We start from the raw sequence: 18,754 nt of genomic DNA, 5'->3' as shown, positions 1-18,754 counted from the left end.
CTATTAATTTTTTTTTTCTGTTTGTTTGTTTTATTATTATGTAATGCACACAGATGTATGAGATACAAAAATAAAATAAAAAATATCCGAGGTCCATTATAAAAAGTGACGTAGGTTAGTCTACTAGTGGCACTGTTCTTCCACCATCTGCTCGATATCAACCACAGCGGCAGGCAGATCCGATCTGTATATTAATAATATGTACAAACGCAAACATCAAATCAATATACAATACAATACATCAATATAATATAAGTGAAATTAAGAGTTTTTACGTCAAGAATAAATACAGTGACATGGAACACCATGGTATAAACAAAGCTAAATTATATATAAAATTAGAATTGTTTCCATAATTTACAAGCAGACTAGGATAGCTTCTATATGTTTATTATTTAATGTGTTTTTATGGCCCGCCACTCCTTCAGTGCATGACACTGTAGGGTGCATCCATTCCACCCTCATTTCAGTATAACAGGCTCATCCAGTAAAAATAACACCGCACAGCCACTACAGGGTTGCCAGATAGTTTGCTTCTGTATTAACTCTACAGTGCATTTCACCGTACAACAGTACAATAAAAATAAAAAATAAAAACCTGATATTTAATGTCAATGAATTTATGATTATTTTGGTTTTATATCTGTTTCAGGACCTTTACCCCGATTCACTATTATCGTTTGACGAAAGAATGGCTCTGAGACAACAGTATTTTCTTCTTAATTTTATTTTTTAAGGTTGTTTAAACTTAAAACAGTCCAGCAAGACATAATGTAAACCATAAATTGTCATTTTATTGGAGTTTGTACGAAAATATTATTTTAGAAGAAAATAGTATTTCAGTCTTTCTACCTCAAAATGTAAGGTTATGTGCAGTTTGTAATTATTTGTCAAATTTATCAGCAATTTCTGAGAGAAAATTTTCACCTCCAAATTCTTTTCAGCGTACTGACCCTTACACTTAATTTTATCTGAACATAAAGTGTTATCCCTATATTGCCATCATTTGTACCATAAAGTGCAATGGTGATGATGGAGCTTTCCATTTAGATATAGATCATCAATGCTAAAGATTGTTATATTTTCATATATACACAATATATGCTGAAATATCTGACATTATTTTGCTGTGTTCTTTCAAAGGGCATATGCTTGATATGCTTGAAATATCAGTCAGACAAAATCTCTTCCTTTCCATGAAGACATTGTGTTTTTCTCGAATAAGATGAAATATGGGCCAGGCTGTATGCCATTTTGTCAAAGGTCTTGTGACATAAGACTACGGCCAAGTTATTTTCTTAACCCTGAAATATGCACATTTTGCCAAGTGAAACCAGATGTTTATTTAATTATTTTTGATTTTCGTTCCAAACTTTTCTCAATCTTTAGATGACTTTCAGGTCATTCAGCATTGCAGTAATGTCTATTTGAGGCACACATGGTGCAGTCTGGGTGTTGGCACGTAGTGTCTTCTGTAGGTCTCTTGCTGTCTGCTGTAATGTTGATGGAATAGTGTGAGGTTTGTGTTCCTCTCCTGAACTTCTGCAGCACAGCAGCACCTCATTGACTTCACCCTCGATTCCACGAGAGAACACACACGTGAACACGGCTTGAACACGTTCGAGAACTGACTTCCTGAGAGCTGAGTCACGACACACTAGGTTCAACATGAACAGTCCTGTGGAGGAAACAAAAGAAAAGTGATGTACAATATACAAAATATCTCAGCATCAGAACTTTCAAGGAAAAAGTATCAAAACTGATCATACAACTTTAAGTGCTTACCTCGAGGGGTTAATAAGCTGTAAACTTTCTTCAGAAGAGATGTTTCTACAAAGGCAGATGGAGGGCAGCTCATGCCCAGGGTTGTGTCTTTGCTGTCAACGTCAAACATTATGACATCAAAAGAAATAAACACACATATAAATGCATCAAAAAATTATACTGTAGACACAAAAACAAAAGTAGCAAAGAAATAATATATTAAGCAAAAAAAAAAAAAAACTCCATCTATCCCACACAAAAAAAACAACCTAACAAATATAAATAATCACCCACCCACTCAAAAAGAAGCATAACAAATACAGAATTACATTTAGATTAAAACATATACATAATATGAACAAAAACAAAACATTATACCAAAACATAAAAACAATAAATTACACACCATAAATAAAAAAAATTAAAAAACAACATCAGCAAACTTTAAAAAGGCACTATGACTTAAAATCACTTAAAATGAGACAAAAGAAACTTTAAAATGACCTAAAAACAACCCAGAAAAATCTTATTGTAATTAACTTCGTGAATAACTTTTTTTTTCTCCACGGTCTTAGAAAATCTAGATATATGAGGTAGACCATTTCTAAAATTTGTTTTCAGACCTGAAAATTAAAACTGTCAAAATTGAAAATGAATTGTTTAATTAAAATGAATTAATTTGTCCTCATTTGCAAATCGCTTTGGATAAAAGCATCTGCTAAATGACTAAATTTTTTAAGAAACTTTATCCTTATCCAGTAAATCACAAAAACTGGAAAAACATGAGGCCTTTGACTATTGTTGTGGATAATATTGTTGGAGTCAAAAAGGTTTAGAAATTACTAAATCTAGATGTTCTCTCACCCTCACTCGCCAGTGTTTTGATGCGCTCCAGTCCATCTCCCAGTGTAACATTTAGCCTCTCATCAGTCTGAAATCCAAACCAGGTCTGAGCCACTTCCAGCACAGCTGGGTCCAGTTCAACCACCTCCACCCGTGCACACGGCACAAAGTCATGCACAAACTGGGGTAAACCACCGCCACCCAGTCCCACCAATAACACGGACACTGGGTGATCTGTTAGAAAACATGTGACAGACTAATCAGAATAGATTTTTTGTATAATACGCAGATCGTTGAGAAGAACACTGACATTCATCACCATTATAGTGTTCAATGTGATTCATGAGCTGTATTTCAGTCTTCTGAAGTTATTCAACATCTTTGTGTAAGGAACAGACCAAAATCTACCAGTTATCAATCACTGTATCAATGTACTGTAGTAACCAAACATGCTGTGCCATTTAGACAATTCTGGATACATGCTAGTAGAGCTGCACGACTCAGAATAAATTCAGAATCACAATTTTTTGGGGGTTACAACGGGCATCACGATTCTGAACAGACAACTACAACAATACAATGCAATTTATGAGAGGTTCTGACAAAATATTAATTGATGCAGTCTATTCTAGAATTATTTTTAAAAATTCTGTTTGAATGCATGATTTACTGACTTACTCATAAAGACTTAACATGATTGAATTAGCTTTTTTGAACAAATCCTTGAAGTAACTAGTCATTAAAAAATTTTAAATTATCAGCCACTTGTCGCCATCTACTGGCGGAATGATGTATTGATACAATCTATATTTGAAGTTAGATATGTGTTTATACCCAAACTAAAAACTTTGTTCTTCTGTGAATTTAGGATTTTTGTAACAGAAATAACCATACTGTGTGCTTTAACTGTTTGTGAAGCTGTTTCATACCTGTACATGACAACTGTTCTCTCAGGCTCCGCGGCAGTGCAAACACAGATTTAATTGTTCTGCTGTGATCATATTTTTCAAAGGTTTCATAGACACTGCTGAATCATTGTTATGTAGGAATAAGATTGCGTGGGTGTTTAAATCAAGATTGCAATCTTTTAAAGATTGATCGTGGTGCTATACGGTCTAGATGTAAGATTTAGTTTGTTTTTCCCATAAACAAATCTATCATATTTTTGCAATATAACACACACACTACAAACTTTTATGAGGATGTTTTTTTTTTTTTTAATGTTTTTTGAAAGCCCTCGGTCATTATGAACTGATGTTACATGACAACAGCTGCATAACTATTGTTTCAAAATTCCAACTTCTGTGTTCCATGAAATAAATAACAGTACCTTATATGAACATGAACAAAAAATAACCTAATAAAGTTCTGACAATAACACCATCATTAAAATTCCAAAATAGTAGCAGCAGTAAAATTGCAAACAGAACTGTAAACATGATATATGCTGCTTTAAAGAGCCACAGTGTTTACACTCTTAAAAAAAATTATAGTTGTAATTTTATTAATTAATAATAAAGTAAGATTTTTATTTGTTTGTTTATTTATTGAAATAAATTCATATTTATATTCAAGAAGGACAAATTAAACTGATCAAAAGTGACATCCATAATGTCACAAAATAGCTCTATTTCAAATAAATGCTGTACTTTTTAATTTTCTTGAATCTTGAATAAAAATGGCTTCCACAAAAATTATTAAGCAGCATTTTACCCTTCCAGACAATAAATAAAATCCATTTTAAAATCCATTCAAATAGAAAACAGTTATTTATTTTAATTTGCATAGCAGTAAACAATATTTCAGGGGGTTTTTTTCTGTATTTTTGGTGAAATAAATACACCCTTAGGAAAAATAAAACAGCCTTCTTTAAAAAAAATAAATAAATAAATAACTAAATAAAAATCTTATTGACCTCAAACTTTTGAATGGTAATGTGTACTTTAAGACTTATATTACATATTTAGCCAGGACATGACTATGGTATTTTAAGTACACACTCCATCTTTAATTAAAAAGTTAAATGATAGCATTCCTTTTGAAGGTAAACGCTTTAAACTTTCATTAGGCTTTTTAATGCTAGCACACTTACCTTTATTATTGATTGCATCCATTCCTAACATGGCTAAACCCGCCACCATGACTTCATGGTGCGTACAGCAGAGAAACCCTCTGTCCACAATGCGATCTTTAACACCCGTTAAAGCAGGGGCATCAGAAACAGATGGCTTGGATTTTTTCTTGTTCTTCTTTTTATGAGCAGAAGATGCTAGCAAAAGAGACCAAACACTGAAATAAATCTCCAGTTGTTCTAAACATTCCAGAATTGAAACACAGCAGTACCACACCTGTGGCGGCAGACCGGAGTCTGCTCTCTGACTGCACCAGCTGGGGATTGTTCATGAAGATCAGCCTGCGATAGAGGTGACCATCCTCTCCTCTCACATCCTCCACAGAATACTCTCCAGTCAAAGCGCTAACCCCTCGTCCGATGACTTCCCTCCACCCCAGATCTCCTCCCACAGACAGGAACGGCACCTATACCAGAGGAGTTGTGAAACAGGTGCACGCACGAGTGAGAAATGAGGACAAGATCAAGAGCAAATACAGAGCAATGCATGTTGTTCCTGAGCACCTGCTGATTGGCTGGCATTCCAGGAGGTGCGAGTTCCATCACCATTGGAGAGAGCTCTGATTGGACAGCCTGCATGTCCTCATACTCCTGATCTCGATGCATTGCCACAATGACCAGGCGTCTGAATTTTGCACTGGATGCTAACTGAGTCCGACCTTCAGCCGAGCCATATAACCAATCAGACTCACGGCCCTGAGGAACTAAAAATCTAAAATTTTAATGAAAATAGTCAAATTGTATATAAACAAAATACAAATATTATAACATTTCATTGTGTCTGTTATATTATAATATTTATTTTCTTTATGTGTCATAGTACTCTCATGAATGCCGTTCAATAAACACATTATTTTGGTTTTCTTTCCACACAAAAAGTATTCACAGAGCTTCATAAGATTACAGTTGAACCACTGACTGTTTTAACGAACAATGTCCTTACTACCTTTCTGGGCTTTGAACGGTTAAAAAGCTCTTGAATTTCATAAAAATTATCTTAATTTGTGTTCGGAAGAAGAACAAAGGTCTTACAGGTTTGTAACGACATGAGGGTGAGTAATTAACGACAGAATTTAAATTTTTGGGTGAAATATCCCTTTAATTCTGCAGTTAACCAATCAGACTCAAGAATTCCATAGATATGTGTAATAGTGTGCAACAGTTCCTGCACACATTCTTCATTTAAGAGTTAAAAACCATGAACCAATCCAACAAGTTATCAATAATAATAAAAATATAACAAATTAAACTAAATAAGTATCTGAAAACTGTACAAAACCAGAAAAAAGGCACAAAACTGGGAAAGAGCTAAAACCTTACGAATGACTAAAATGTCCAAAATGCACTTTATTTCATTAATTCCCTAAAAACGTCAGTTGCAGAATCATAGGTGATGTAGTGTTTCACCATGAACTTGATTGTTAAACATAATTATTTAAAAAATAAGTTGAAATAACACATGCTTAAGCAAAAGCATATGCCACTGATTAATAACCTTGTAACTCATAGTAAAACATTTTGGAACTGTTAAGAAGTTACTATTAAAATCAGTTCTGCTATGGAGAAAACAAATGGGATTTTTACTGTATATATAATCCACTGTATATAGGGAAATATACTTGGCCTATGACAGTGATCTTCGCAATGAAAAGGTGAAAGAACCAAATGCTCACCGATAAAGATGGCGAAGTGATTACTCCGTGGCAGCTTGGCAGAAGGCAGGCTATCCTGCACTGTCAGAGTGTATCGCGGCCGGCCGGTGGCTGCATGGCACAGCGTGAGGGATGGTGTGCTGCCAGCGTCTGTTCCCCCTCTGAGCTTATGCAGCATTAGATTGTAGGCCTGTCTCTCCTTCACAGCGGACAACAGCTCCAGTACTGATGCAAGTCTAGTGGGAGCGCCATCCTCCCCCTGACACAACTCAAGCACTGCAAACGGAGGCGCTTGGCGGAATTTGGTGCAGACCAGAACGAATACGGGGAGGGCGAAGGAAGAATCAGACTCTTCCTTCTGCTGTCCGCTAAGACAATGAATTCGTACAGCCCAGCCCTGGGCGAAATGTTCCACAGCCAGCTTTATGACGTGCTCCTGGGCTAAAGTTACGCAGACATACCGGCCCCCCACAGCCAAAACTCTGCCAACTTCTGCCAGCATCCTGCCTGCAAGTGCACCGTCCTCTTCTGAAGCCATGGCATCAAGCGTGCCCTTATCTAGTGCCGCCTGAAAGCTCCCGCTCTCAAAGCCTGTCTGGGTGGCATCCAGCTGCTGGAAGGTCATGTCAGGACGGTGCTCTGCATTCCTCTGGTTCATGTGAGACACCACCGTCTCGCTGATGTCAATGTTGGTTAACTGACGGTAGCCAACATCATAGAGCTGTTCACTCAGCTCGGAGTTACCACAGCCCACCACAGAAAAAAAAAATTCTAAATATAACTATTATTGGCTATTAAAAAAAAATATTATAACTATTACATACATAAAATAATAATTATTTTTAAATAATAAATTTTTTGTTATTAAAAAAAATTCATACAAAAAAAAAACTAGCACACACAATATTAACTAAAAACCTTGAAACCTATAGACATCCTAGCTCTTCTAAACCTGTTCATGAAGGAAGTACAGAACTATCAAAAGAATCATTCTGTAGAATCAGATTTTCACTGAATCAGTTGCTCCAGTTCACAAAACTGGCTTAGAAATTGGTTTGAACCACTGATCTATATATAGAGGAATATGGTACTTTTACACCATTTGTACATCTGAAAACATCTGACAACTGCATAGAACAGATCAACTGTAAAATTCTTCAAAATTTTGTGTTCAGTTTTGTGTTCCAAAGAGGAAGAAAGGAACGAGATCAACCTGAATTCCGAAATAATCAAACATTTCTCAAAAGTTACAGGTTCCAAAGAGATAAAAAAAGTATGTTAAAATCACAATAAAACAACAGAAGCATCATATACTTTTCCAGTAGTTCTCTTCTGTGATGCAGAGCTGATTTTCAGCATTCAACATGTCTTAGTCTTCAAGCGCTCCCAGTAGTCCGCCGAGCTCAACTCCTCAACGCAGCCACCGCAGAGGGAGTTGTAGTCTCCGTACCACTCGAAAGCCTTCTCTCCTCTCTTACGGAAGAAGCGCTCCCAGTAGTCCGCCGAGCTGAACTCCTCAGCGGTGCGAGGCAGTAAGCTCATGCTGGTGGATCAGATCCTCCTATTCAGTTAATCGCAATTCAGATTTATCACATGAATTATAACCTTTTTTCCAGGCCGATAAAACTACTTTACTAAGTACTTTAATGGGCAAATACTGGTGAAATTATTTCTATTCTACAGTCGTTGACATGTGATGACGCTCTCCCACATGTTTAGCACTTTCGACCCGGAGAGATTTTACAGAAGGACGGCACTGAGCAGCCAGCGATTGGTCAGTGTGTGAGGAGGGCGTGTCTAGAATGTGGCGAACTCGTTCTCTGATTGGTGGAAGTTTTTGAACAATGAAAACGATTGGTTTGTGGTTTGTGTGTTTTACAGTTCCGACAGTGAGTTGTTGAATGACTGAAACAGGCTGAAGCATGGCAGTGCCCACCGGCAGAGCTCTGGTATTCGTTACCGGGAACGCGAAAAAACTGGAAGAGGTGAGAGTGCGGCGTGTAACAAGTGTCTTGTCTTGACACAAACTAAACAAATAAAACACAATCACAAACAAAAAAACCAACCGTGTCTTGACCTGCATTGAACGATTAGTCTCTGCTCACATGCCATGAAACACTGTGAGATTTGTTTAGAGAAGCTTCATAAATAGTGAAATGTCCAGTAATCACTTCTCACTCCTAAATAAACGCCTAGCTGGTTAGTGGTTTATATAGTCTCAAAGATGATTTTCTGATTCAAGTTGACTTCACATACACGTTTGAATAAATGGGCTACAAAACAAGGCCTGAATTATTATTTATTTATTTATTTTATATTATTTATTTGGTCAATGTGGTGCTTCAAATAATTTTCAATTAGCTTTGCAATTTTGCAACCCTGATATCCAAATTTGGGGCATGTCTAAATGCAGATTAATACCACAAACTTTAATTTTCTAACAATAGACGATACAATTTAAACATTAAAAACATTACATTGAGTAGACTAAATTTGTTTAAAAACAGACTTGAATGGGGCAAAATTTGGATTAAAATAAAATATGACTTTGTTAAAAGGTTAAGCACAAAATGTGAACACAGAGCAATATTATGTTATCAAAAAGATTACAATTATTTAGTGCTGCAAAACATTCAAAATAAAAGTTTGTTTACATACTATATGTTTGTGTACTGTGTATATTTATTATGTATATATAAATAAACACATGTATATATTAAAAAATATTTGTATATCTTTATTTACACTTGTATATTATATATATATATATATATATATATATATATATATATATATATATATATCACATTAACATATTAAATAACAAATATTTTCCTTAATATATACATATGTGTGTGTATTTATTTATACACAGTAAATATGCACACATATCGTATGTAAACATAAACTTTTATTTTGAATGTGATTAATCGTGATTTTAATTTTAATTCATTATTTTACTTGTAGAATCTGCCTTTCAGTCTAATAATCTCTTGTTCAAACAGGTAGTTCAGATCCTTGGTGATAAATTTCCCTACAAACTGGTTTCTAAGAAGATTGACTGTAAGTACTTGGCTATTATTCTTCTGCTTTGTTGACTTAAAAATATCAAGCATGCCGTTGCTGTATTTGTAATGTGATTATGTCCTCTCTTGCAGTGCCTGAATATCAAGGGGAACCAGATGATATTTCTATACAGAAGTGTCAAGAAGCTGCACGGCAGGTTTGTAAATTTCACACCGTTTTTACTTGGTTTCCTTGGTTGATGCCTCAAACATGAAGTTATGTGTTTTGTGTGAAGGTGGATGGGCCAGTGCTGGTAGAGGACACCTGTCTGTGCTTCAGGGCACTAGGAGGACTACCAGGACCTTACATGTGAGTCTGGCTCTGGCTCCTTTAAATTCTGAAAATATAAAACAGTGGTAAGGTGTAAGTATATTGCACGGTGCATTAAATTATTTAATGTTTTTTCGCTCCTCACAGAAAATGGTTCTTGGATAAACTGAAGCCAGAGGGTAAGGCACTTTAATAGAAATTTAGGTTACTACTGAATACTGTTATTTTAGGTTAATTTTCGGTCATTTTTATGAGGTTTTAGTTTAGTTCAGTTTTAGTTTTTATTCTTTTCTGATTTGGTAATCTTAGTGCTCAAACTCAATTTTAACTAAATTTAAACCTATCTCCATTAGCTGCTAAGTCAACATTTCTGATTTTCATTTAGTTTATATTTAGAACTTAATATTGTTATTTTTATTTTAGCTTTATTTCTTAAAAAGTCATTTTTATAGGCATAGGCAAAAATAGGAATATGCAAATTGAGCAGTTTTCTTTATGTTTGTAGGATTGTATAAATTACTAGCAGGTTTCGAGGATAAATCTGCCTGGGCTCTGTGTACATTTGCTTTCTGTGCTGGAAAAGACAAGCCAGTTCAGCTGTTCAGAGGAAGAACCGAGGTGAGAGCATGATTATTTACTCTCGTGAAGTAGTGATGTAGTGGTTTTTACTTTGAGCTTTGGTGCCCATACAGGCATTGTTTGCCCTCTCTCTTTTCCCCATCATTTTTCTCTCTTTACTATCATTCAATCAATAAATATATTTTAAATGTAATTTCTTCCTGTGATGCAAAGCATCATTACTCCAGTCTTCAGTGTCACATGATCCTTCAGAAATCATTCTAATATGCTGATTTGCGGCTCAAGAACATTTATTATGATTATCAGTGTTGTCACAATGTTGTTGTTATCAATTGTTACCACAGTTGTGCTGCTTAATATTTTTGTGGAAACTACTGTGTGACACATTTCTTTCCAGAATTTCTTAATGAATTGAAAGATCAAAAGAACAGCATTTATTTGAAATCTAAATCAAAACGCTATAAATGCCTTTAATGTCTCTCTTGATCAATTTAATGCTGAGTAAAAGCATTTATTTCTTTCAAAAAAAATCTTATTGACCACAAACTTTTAGCGGGTAATATATATAAATGTGTTACGTTGAACACTATAGCATGCAGGTTTTGATTACTACCTCCAACATTTCTACTCATTTTTTTCAGGGCCGTATTGTTGAGCCCAGGGGCCCAAGGGATTTTGGGTGGGATCCTTGTTTTCAGCCTGATGGCTATGAAAAAACGTGAGTATCATTTCTTCACTTTGCAATTGTGTTTCTCAGGTTCACCAGTAGGTGACAGTATTGGTCAAAGTGAATCCTCTGACTTTGATTTAAAGCTGGAGTCTGTAACTTTTTGCGCTCTAGCGGTTAATAAACAGAACTGTCTTGCGGAAGAACATTGTAGCCGGAGCTACTTCTCTCTGACGAATCACGCAGGTACCAGTCTAAAATAGTCCGAATATAAACACTTATTATAGGTGTACCGTAGTGATTCAGGACAGGCCAAAACACGGTTTGGAAAACGGATTCATGGTGTACTCGATTATTATATAAATTTTGAACACAAATATTTATGAAAAACTTTTCCTACAGTCCATGTTATCACATTATAAGAATACATGTTGTAAAATGCTTTATAAAAAAGTGTTGTACTCATCCTCAGAGAATGAAACATTAACAAGAAAACAAAAGCATTGAATACATTTCTGTCAACAATAGTTTAAAATGAACGCCAAATTAATTTGTCAGATAAAATTAGCACTTTTAATTTGATAGTGATTTTGTTTTTCTCATTCCTCTGTGCTGTGTTTCTGTGGGCAGTTATGCTGAGCTCCCTAAAGAAGTGAAGAACAGCATCTCCCATCGGTACCGTGCCCTGGCAGCCTTGTCGGAACACTTCTCCCAGCTTAACAGCGCACCAGAGACCAAGAGCACAAAACACCAAGAATGAGTACTGTTCTCTTTCCAAACAGATTCTCATAAATGGTTTCAAATATACTCCGTCCCTATTGTCTTTTAAATAAATGCTTTGTTTATAAACATCACAGTACATCTGCATCTTTCATTTTCACAATTAATTTAAAGTAGTAATGACTAAAGTTAATAAAGTTACCATTATCAATAGTAATTACAACTGGTTTTATATAGAAACTGTTTATGGTGTGTCCCCATTTGGTTTTCTTAGTAAACGTGTGTGTGTGTGAGAGAGAGAGAGAGGACAGAGCAGGTCTCAGGATAGAGACATGAGGAATTCAGAGTCATAAATCTTTAAGATGTTCCTGTGACACCTCTTGTTTGTTCATCTGCCCTCTGCGCAGGGGAGGATGGAACTCTGTATTACAGTTATATCATCTACTGTTTGTGTTTCTCATTATTAATGGCATGCAGGCAGCGTTTGTACTGCTGTTTCTTGCATTCTCTCTCATTCACTCACTCACTCACTCACTCACTCGCTCACTCACTTTCTTTTCCTTTCCCTCTTTCCCTCATGACAAAGAAGCCTTTATTGGTAACACATGCATATTGATGCATCTGATTCAGAAAGCAGCCTCTCACTATTCTCAAAGATGGTTCTAGAACATATTTTAGTGGGGAAAAAATATGTAATATCCTTTCTGTTTTTCAGACTTGTTAGGGAGGCCTATTCAACTCACAAGAAAAGTAATGGAGTACTTTTCAACATTGCATTACAGGGAAAATAAAATAGTTTAAAATAGAAAACCGTTCATTTTAAATTGCAATAATAATAATAAGCTTTAAGAAACTGTAGCGTATGCGTGATAATATTTGCAAGTGATATGCATGTTACTGACAGCCATAACTCAGATTTACTCCTAGTACCATAAATGCTTGTATAAGAATAGGCGCAATAAACTGCTTTTGGTCTGCATAACCTCTAGTTCAAGGTCTCTGACTTGATCCATTCAGGTTTTTTTTTTTTTTAGATTTTTATGAGCGCAATATCAAATACCTAATGTTAAATTCATCAGAAAGAAGAATATAGTCACTAAGCTACAAACCATTTATAGGGCTATAAAGGAAACATTTTAAATTTATTACCCTGGATCATGACTATATGTTTTCTAGGCTCACATGTCAAACCAAAGAATAGTTTGTTTTTACTCATTCTGAGGTTTTTATTCATTCAGAGGCCTTTTACAATGGATATGCACCCAAATTTCATTTGGTGCACTGTGGGGTGAAAGAATTTTTAAAAGCACCTGAGGTTTGAATTCCTCATGGTTGCACGGGATGACTGGGATGCAAACAACTGCTGAGAGAACTGAGAGCAAATGGCTAGGGAAAATATCTCCGGTATTCAGGAGCCCATGCAAACTGTCTATGTCCAAACCACATCAAAACACGGGCTGCATGAGCCCATAAAGATCAAGGAGTGGCATCTATGGAAAACAAAGAAAGACGGTGAGAAATAGGCACCTTATGACCCTCAATTATACACAACAACATTCCTCAACTCCTAATCGTGTGGAAATGCTTTTGTCTAAAGCTTTTCAAGTTCACAATGTGTAAACATGTTATCGGATGTCTGTCTCGTGGGTAAAACAAGTGTTTAAGGTGAAAAAACATCCTGTAGTCATTAATACTTCTTATACAACCAAAACTATGAGCTGTCTGGAGAGCTGCACACTTATTTTCTAAATGGCCTTTGGGTATTAGTTTTAATTATATGTGCAGTTTTGGTTGATGCACATTAAAAGTTTTCTTTTGCCAACGTAAAATATAATTAAATAATATATTACTGTTCAGAGATTTGGGATTGGTAGGATTTTTTAATGTTTTCGAAAGCAGTCTCTTCTGCTCACCAAGGCTGAATTTATTTGATCAAAAATACAGTAAAACTGTAATATTGTAAATTGCCATTTAAAATAGCTGTTTTCCTTTTTTTAATATATTTTAAAATGCAATTCATTCCTGTGATGTTAAAGCTAAAAACAGTTATGCTCCTTAATGTTTTGTGGAAACTGACACTTTTTTGTAGGATTATCTGATGAACAGAAAGGTTAAGAGAACAGCATTTACTGGAAATGGAAATCTTCATAACTTTATGAATGTCTTTTCTGTCAGTTTTGATCAATTTAATTCATCTTTGTTGGAAAGGGTTAATTTCTTGCACAAAAACAAATCTTACTGACCACAAACCTTTGAACAGTTGCATATATAGATATAAATATAACTGTCCATTCAGTCAAAACTACAGAGTCTCATATGCTCTAATGGACCTGTAAGTTCACACGTGAGAAAGTGATCACTAATCGTGTGGTGAGGGTGAATGAGGCCATAAACTGCACTCTTACTCTGCAAGATGTCCTATAAAGTGCAGGAATCCAGTTTAAAAGGTCAGAATTAACAGCAGCATCTTGCAGTGTCCCATCAGGAGGCCTTCACAAACACCTGGTGTTCTCCACACAAAATTAAAAATTACATTCATGTGCAACTACACATACGGTGGAATGATTGGAAGCACAGCTCCTGTTTAGGGAAAACGTGTTTATTGCCTTGTTGACTAGACAGCAGCAGGTGATCCAATGTTTCACGAACATTGTTTAAGGGTGAAGTGAAGAGAAAGGCTTGTTTCAGAGTTAACATCTGACAGAACAAAGATACATGAGAAAAATCCGGGTTTTTTTATATCATTTTGCCATATTCTGAGGGGTCCAAAGTGAAACCCAATGTATTTTTTAAAACATGGAAATAAGATTTTTTATTTTATTTTTTTGTAAATAAATACAAAATATCTAAGATTATATCTGAAAAGGTCAATTATTTATTATTAAAAAAAAAAAAATAGCATTACATCACTTGCACACCAATAGATCCTCTGCAGTGAATGGGTGCCGTCAGAATGAGTGTTCAAACAGCTGATAAAAACATTTGTTTAGAGCTTTTTTTTAATTGTTGTTTTACTTGTAAACACTTGATCTGTGCATAATTCTCTCCTGATTCAGACAAGATTACTTTTTCATTGGAGGAAGCAATATTATAGATAGAGGACTCATATTTTTACAACTGTTTAAAGTTAAAAATATTTTAATGATGCATTTGCTTCTTGCAAACACTCAGATCTTTGCTTCACAAGACATGAACTGATGGACTGGAGTCGTGTGGATTACTTGTGGATTATTGTGATGTTTTTATCAGCTGTTTTGACTCTCATTCTGACGGCACCCATTCACTCCAGAGAATCCATTGGTGAGCGAATTATGTAATGCTAAAGTTCTCTAGATCTGTTCTGATGAAGAATCAAAGTCATCTAAATCTTAAATCGACCGAGGGGGAGTAAATTTTCCTTTTTGGTGAACTATTCCTTTAACTGTAAAGAACACTAAACTAAAACTCATCTTGCTGCACTTATGGTCTTGAAAACACATGTAATACTAAGTAAAATGGCAGATCCTCTGTGGACACCATTCGGAAGTAATTTGACCTCTGGTGAACTCTAATCTTCAGGATACATGGCAGGTGTGACCTGTGTCATGGTGTTTAAAGTCTTCATGACAGTAGATAAACACCTCACTGGGAAAGACTGATGCTTCCTGCTCCATCACATTCAGCAGCACAGCAATGACTAATGCATCCGGAGACATGGATGCTTGATTGAGGTCTGTTCTGCAGTCAAGGTCAGTTTGAGATTGATCAACTGCACCGGGAGTAAAGGAAACTGTGGAGGGAGGGAGAGAGAGAAAACAGGGCACGTTTTGACCTTCTCACTCTCAGGGATTCATGTCATGAAAACCATCTTGGACAAAGATTTAAAGCTCTGTGTGGCCCTACATTATTAGGTGTATTACCCTGGACAATTACTAGGAAGATGAAATACTCATTAATAATATTTGTAATATTGTTATAATATTTGTAATATCAAATATTGTTGTAAAGTATTTTTTCACTTCATTCAGTATAATGATGCAACGACATTCATAATTAAGGAAAAAGCCTCAGTAAAAGTAATTTTTTTTTCTTATTATAGGCCTAAAAAATTTTTTTTACAAAACTGCTTCACTCCTTATTAATATTTCAAAATCAAAAACCAAATCAAAGTCATGATGTGTGACCAACTCAACTGATGCAATTCTGCCAATGTCAGTAAGTTAATATACGCTAGGGCTGGACAATAATTCCTATCAATATGTATCGCGATATAATTTTTTTCAAAACGTGATATGGTTTTTAAACACATTTCCGATATTATATACCAGTGTTTCCCATACATTGATTTATTTGTGGTGTTGACTTTGTTGAATAAATTTGACACTGCACGTTTCAAAATCAAAACACGTCGCTTGTTTTTCAGAAAAGTTTCAAAGGCATTTTCATTTTATCTGATAAAGAAGCGTTCATAAGCAGCAGCTCCTTGCTTATAGCCGTTACTGGAGAAACCGCTGGGTCTACCACTCTCACCAGCGCCTCCTGCTGGCAGACAATCAGTTTGCATTTAAGCCCGGCTCCAGCAACATGCCTGTTTTTTTTTTCCCTGCAGCAACTCAAGAGCACTCTTCATACTCATATACTGACTAAAGCACAGTTGTTTCAATCTTATCCAAAGACTGCAAAAACAGTTAAATTTTGAAATATTTTTACCTTTTTAAAATAACTGTTTACTTTTAAAAATGTAGTTTATTCCTGTGATCAAAGCTGAATTTTCAGCATCATTACTCCAGTCTTGACATGATCTTCAGAAATCATTCTATTATGCTGATTTGCTGATTATCATATTTTAAGAGAGTTGAGTACTTTTTTTTCAGGATTCTTTGATGAATAGAAAGATCCAAAGATCAGTATTTATCTGAAACAAAGCTTTTGTAACATTACATTTTGATTACATTTGATTTGATTACACTATTCCTTCAAAAGCTTTGAGTCAGCATCAGTTCTTTCTTTCTTTTTTTGGAAAGAAATTATAGAAATTTTTATTTGCAGAGATGCTTTAAATTGATCAAAAGTGAGGACATTTATACAGTTAAAAAATTTATATTTCAAATAAATTCTTCTAAACTTTCTATTCACTTTTTTCATTGGAACCTTTCTACAAGCTGCAACAAATTTTTTTGAGCAGCAAATCAGATATAAGAATGATTTCTGAAGGATCATGTAATCAGAGTAATGATGCTAAAAATATAGCTTTGAAATCACAGGAATAAATTACATTTTAAAATATTTCCAAATATAAAACGGTTATTTTAATAGTAAAAATATTTCAAAATGTTACTTTTCTTGCTTTATTTTGGATCAAATAAATGCGGCTTGGTGAGGCAGAGAGAATTCTTTAACAAACCATTCAAAAATCTTACTGTTCAAAAGCTTTTGACTGGTAGTATATATTAGCCTATAGTTTTTGAAGTTAAAGATATTAATTTTAATTAGGTGAGACTGAAATGTTTTTTGACAGTGATTGCACATTTATTGTTTGTATTTCTAAAATACAAAAAATAATGTTTTTTTTTTTTTTCATTTTTTTCAAAAAATATAAATGGTTTTTAAATGAGGTGTCAGACTTGGCAAATTCATTTTTCCTAAATGTTATACACTGTGACATCTGTTGTGGGGCGTCTTGGCAGTTTTTACGAGGCTTTTTTATAGTGTTCATATCGATATCGGATTATATCGTATCGACCGAAATTAAGAAAACTATATCTATTTAATATTCAAGAATTCATGATACATTCAGACTTTCTGCCAATGTCAGTAAGTTAATATTTAATATTCAAGAATTCATGATACATTCAACCACACACACACACACAGTCTAAAACAGTTCTAAACAAATATGTCTGTGGATTTTAATTTGTGAGGACAACAGCAAATTGACTTTTTCATTGGAGGAAGCAGCTTTTCTGATGGAGTCGTGTGGATTATTGTGATGTTTTTATCAGCTGTTAGAGCTCTCATTCTGACGGCACCCATTCACTCCAGAGGATCCACTGGTGAGCAATCGATGTAATGCTAATTTTTTCCAAATCTGTTGCAACTCATCTACATATTTTATTGGAGGGTGAGAACATTTTCTGTCGATTTTTGGTTGATCTATTCTTTTAAGCTAAAGTAAAATGAGAAATGTTGCCTTTTAGTTAAAAATATTAACCTTGATGTGTATAAACATCCTCATTTGTAAGTCGCTTTGGATAAAAGTGTCTGCTAAATGACTAAATGTAAATGTAAACAGGATAGTATGGAGGTCTGCCCAAGTGCTTTTGGGACTCATCTATCACAGGTTTTACCACTCATCCATCAGCCTTGCACCATTCACTCCTGACGTTTATAATCCTTTAACCAAGTCTGGATTTCCGTTGAGCACCATCCCATCAACCAGCCTGCCACCATTCCATATACATCCCATATGAAATCCTCAAATGTTCATCTAGAGGCCTTGACTAAATCATCTCTGGCTGTATCTCTCCTGCTCCTACTCTCAGGACGTCTGCTCATCTCATCAAGAAGACAGGGCAGTTTATTTTAGCCGTTTTTTTATCGTGCACCAAACCCTGGACTCTGACTGAGTGAATAAACATTAAAAACAAAAAAAAAAAAAACATTTCATTTAAATTACAATTCAAATCAAATAAAATAAATTCTTCATAAATGTATGTATATATATATATATTACATATATTTCTTGGGTGTAACAAACTATAAATTCACAACATTAAAACCAGCCATTGCTTCTTTTAGTTTCTAAGCATGTTCATTCCATCATAAGGAGAGCTGTTAGGTTAAACCGGACAAATAGAAAGCCAAAGTATGAGACCACAGCTTTATAACCCACCTGAATTATGAACTGAAGTGTCCAACGTGCACATTAAATTAACCTGAAGGTCAAAGGTCACAGCAAAGTAAGAGTCTTTATAAACAGGAAAGGTTAAGAAATATCCTGCAATTTCTTAGAAATAGATTACTGTACAGTTCCTTTTTCTTTTGTTAAAAATATTGCTGTTTCGATTCGAATAGCAAACATCT

General features: G+C 34.9%; 2 protein-coding genes across 2 annotated transcripts; one reads left to right on the top strand and one right to left on the bottom strand.

Annotated features, from left to right (window-relative positions):
• Positions 1 to 709: 709 nt before the first annotated feature.
• On the bottom strand, positions 710 to 7,932 carry mettl13 (methyltransferase 13, eEF1A lysine and N-terminal methyltransferase). The gene is made up of 9 exons (XM_042747471.1): positions 7,755 to 7,932; positions 7,482 to 7,517; positions 6,412 to 7,161; positions 5,243 to 5,442; positions 4,956 to 5,145; positions 4,700 to 4,876; positions 2,621 to 2,841; positions 1,786 to 1,909; positions 710 to 1,678 (listed from the first exon to the last, which is right to left on the bottom strand). The coding sequence occupies exons 1-9, from the start codon at positions 7,930 to 7,932 to the stop codon at positions 1,386 to 1,388; spliced, it is 2,169 nt and encodes a 722-aa protein (XP_042603405.1). The 3' UTR covers positions 710 to 1,385.
• Positions 7,933 to 8,024: 92 nt separating this feature from the next.
• On the top strand, positions 8,025 to 11,823 carry itpa (inosine triphosphatase (nucleoside triphosphate pyrophosphatase)). The gene is made up of 9 exons (XM_042746582.1): positions 8,025 to 8,164; positions 8,272 to 8,375; positions 9,396 to 9,453; positions 9,549 to 9,613; positions 9,692 to 9,765; positions 9,874 to 9,905; positions 10,232 to 10,344; positions 10,947 to 11,023; positions 11,603 to 11,823. Exons 2-9 carry the CDS (start codon positions 8,313 to 8,315, stop codon positions 11,730 to 11,732), a joined length of 612 nt encoding a protein of 203 aa, XP_042602516.1. The 5' UTR covers positions 8,025 to 8,164; positions 8,272 to 8,312; the 3' UTR covers positions 11,733 to 11,823.
• The last annotated feature ends 6,931 nt before the right edge of the window (positions 11,824 to 18,754 follow it).

Source organism: Cyprinus carpio, chromosome B20 (genome assembly GCF_018340385.1).
Source record: "Cyprinus carpio isolate SPL01 chromosome B20, ASM1834038v1, whole genome shotgun sequence".
In the NCBI taxonomy this organism is placed as follows: domain Eukaryota; kingdom Metazoa; phylum Chordata; class Actinopteri; order Cypriniformes; family Cyprinidae; genus Cyprinus; species Cyprinus carpio.
Note: the sequence above shows the minus strand (reverse complement) of the source record. Positions and strands in the feature narration are given on the sequence as shown.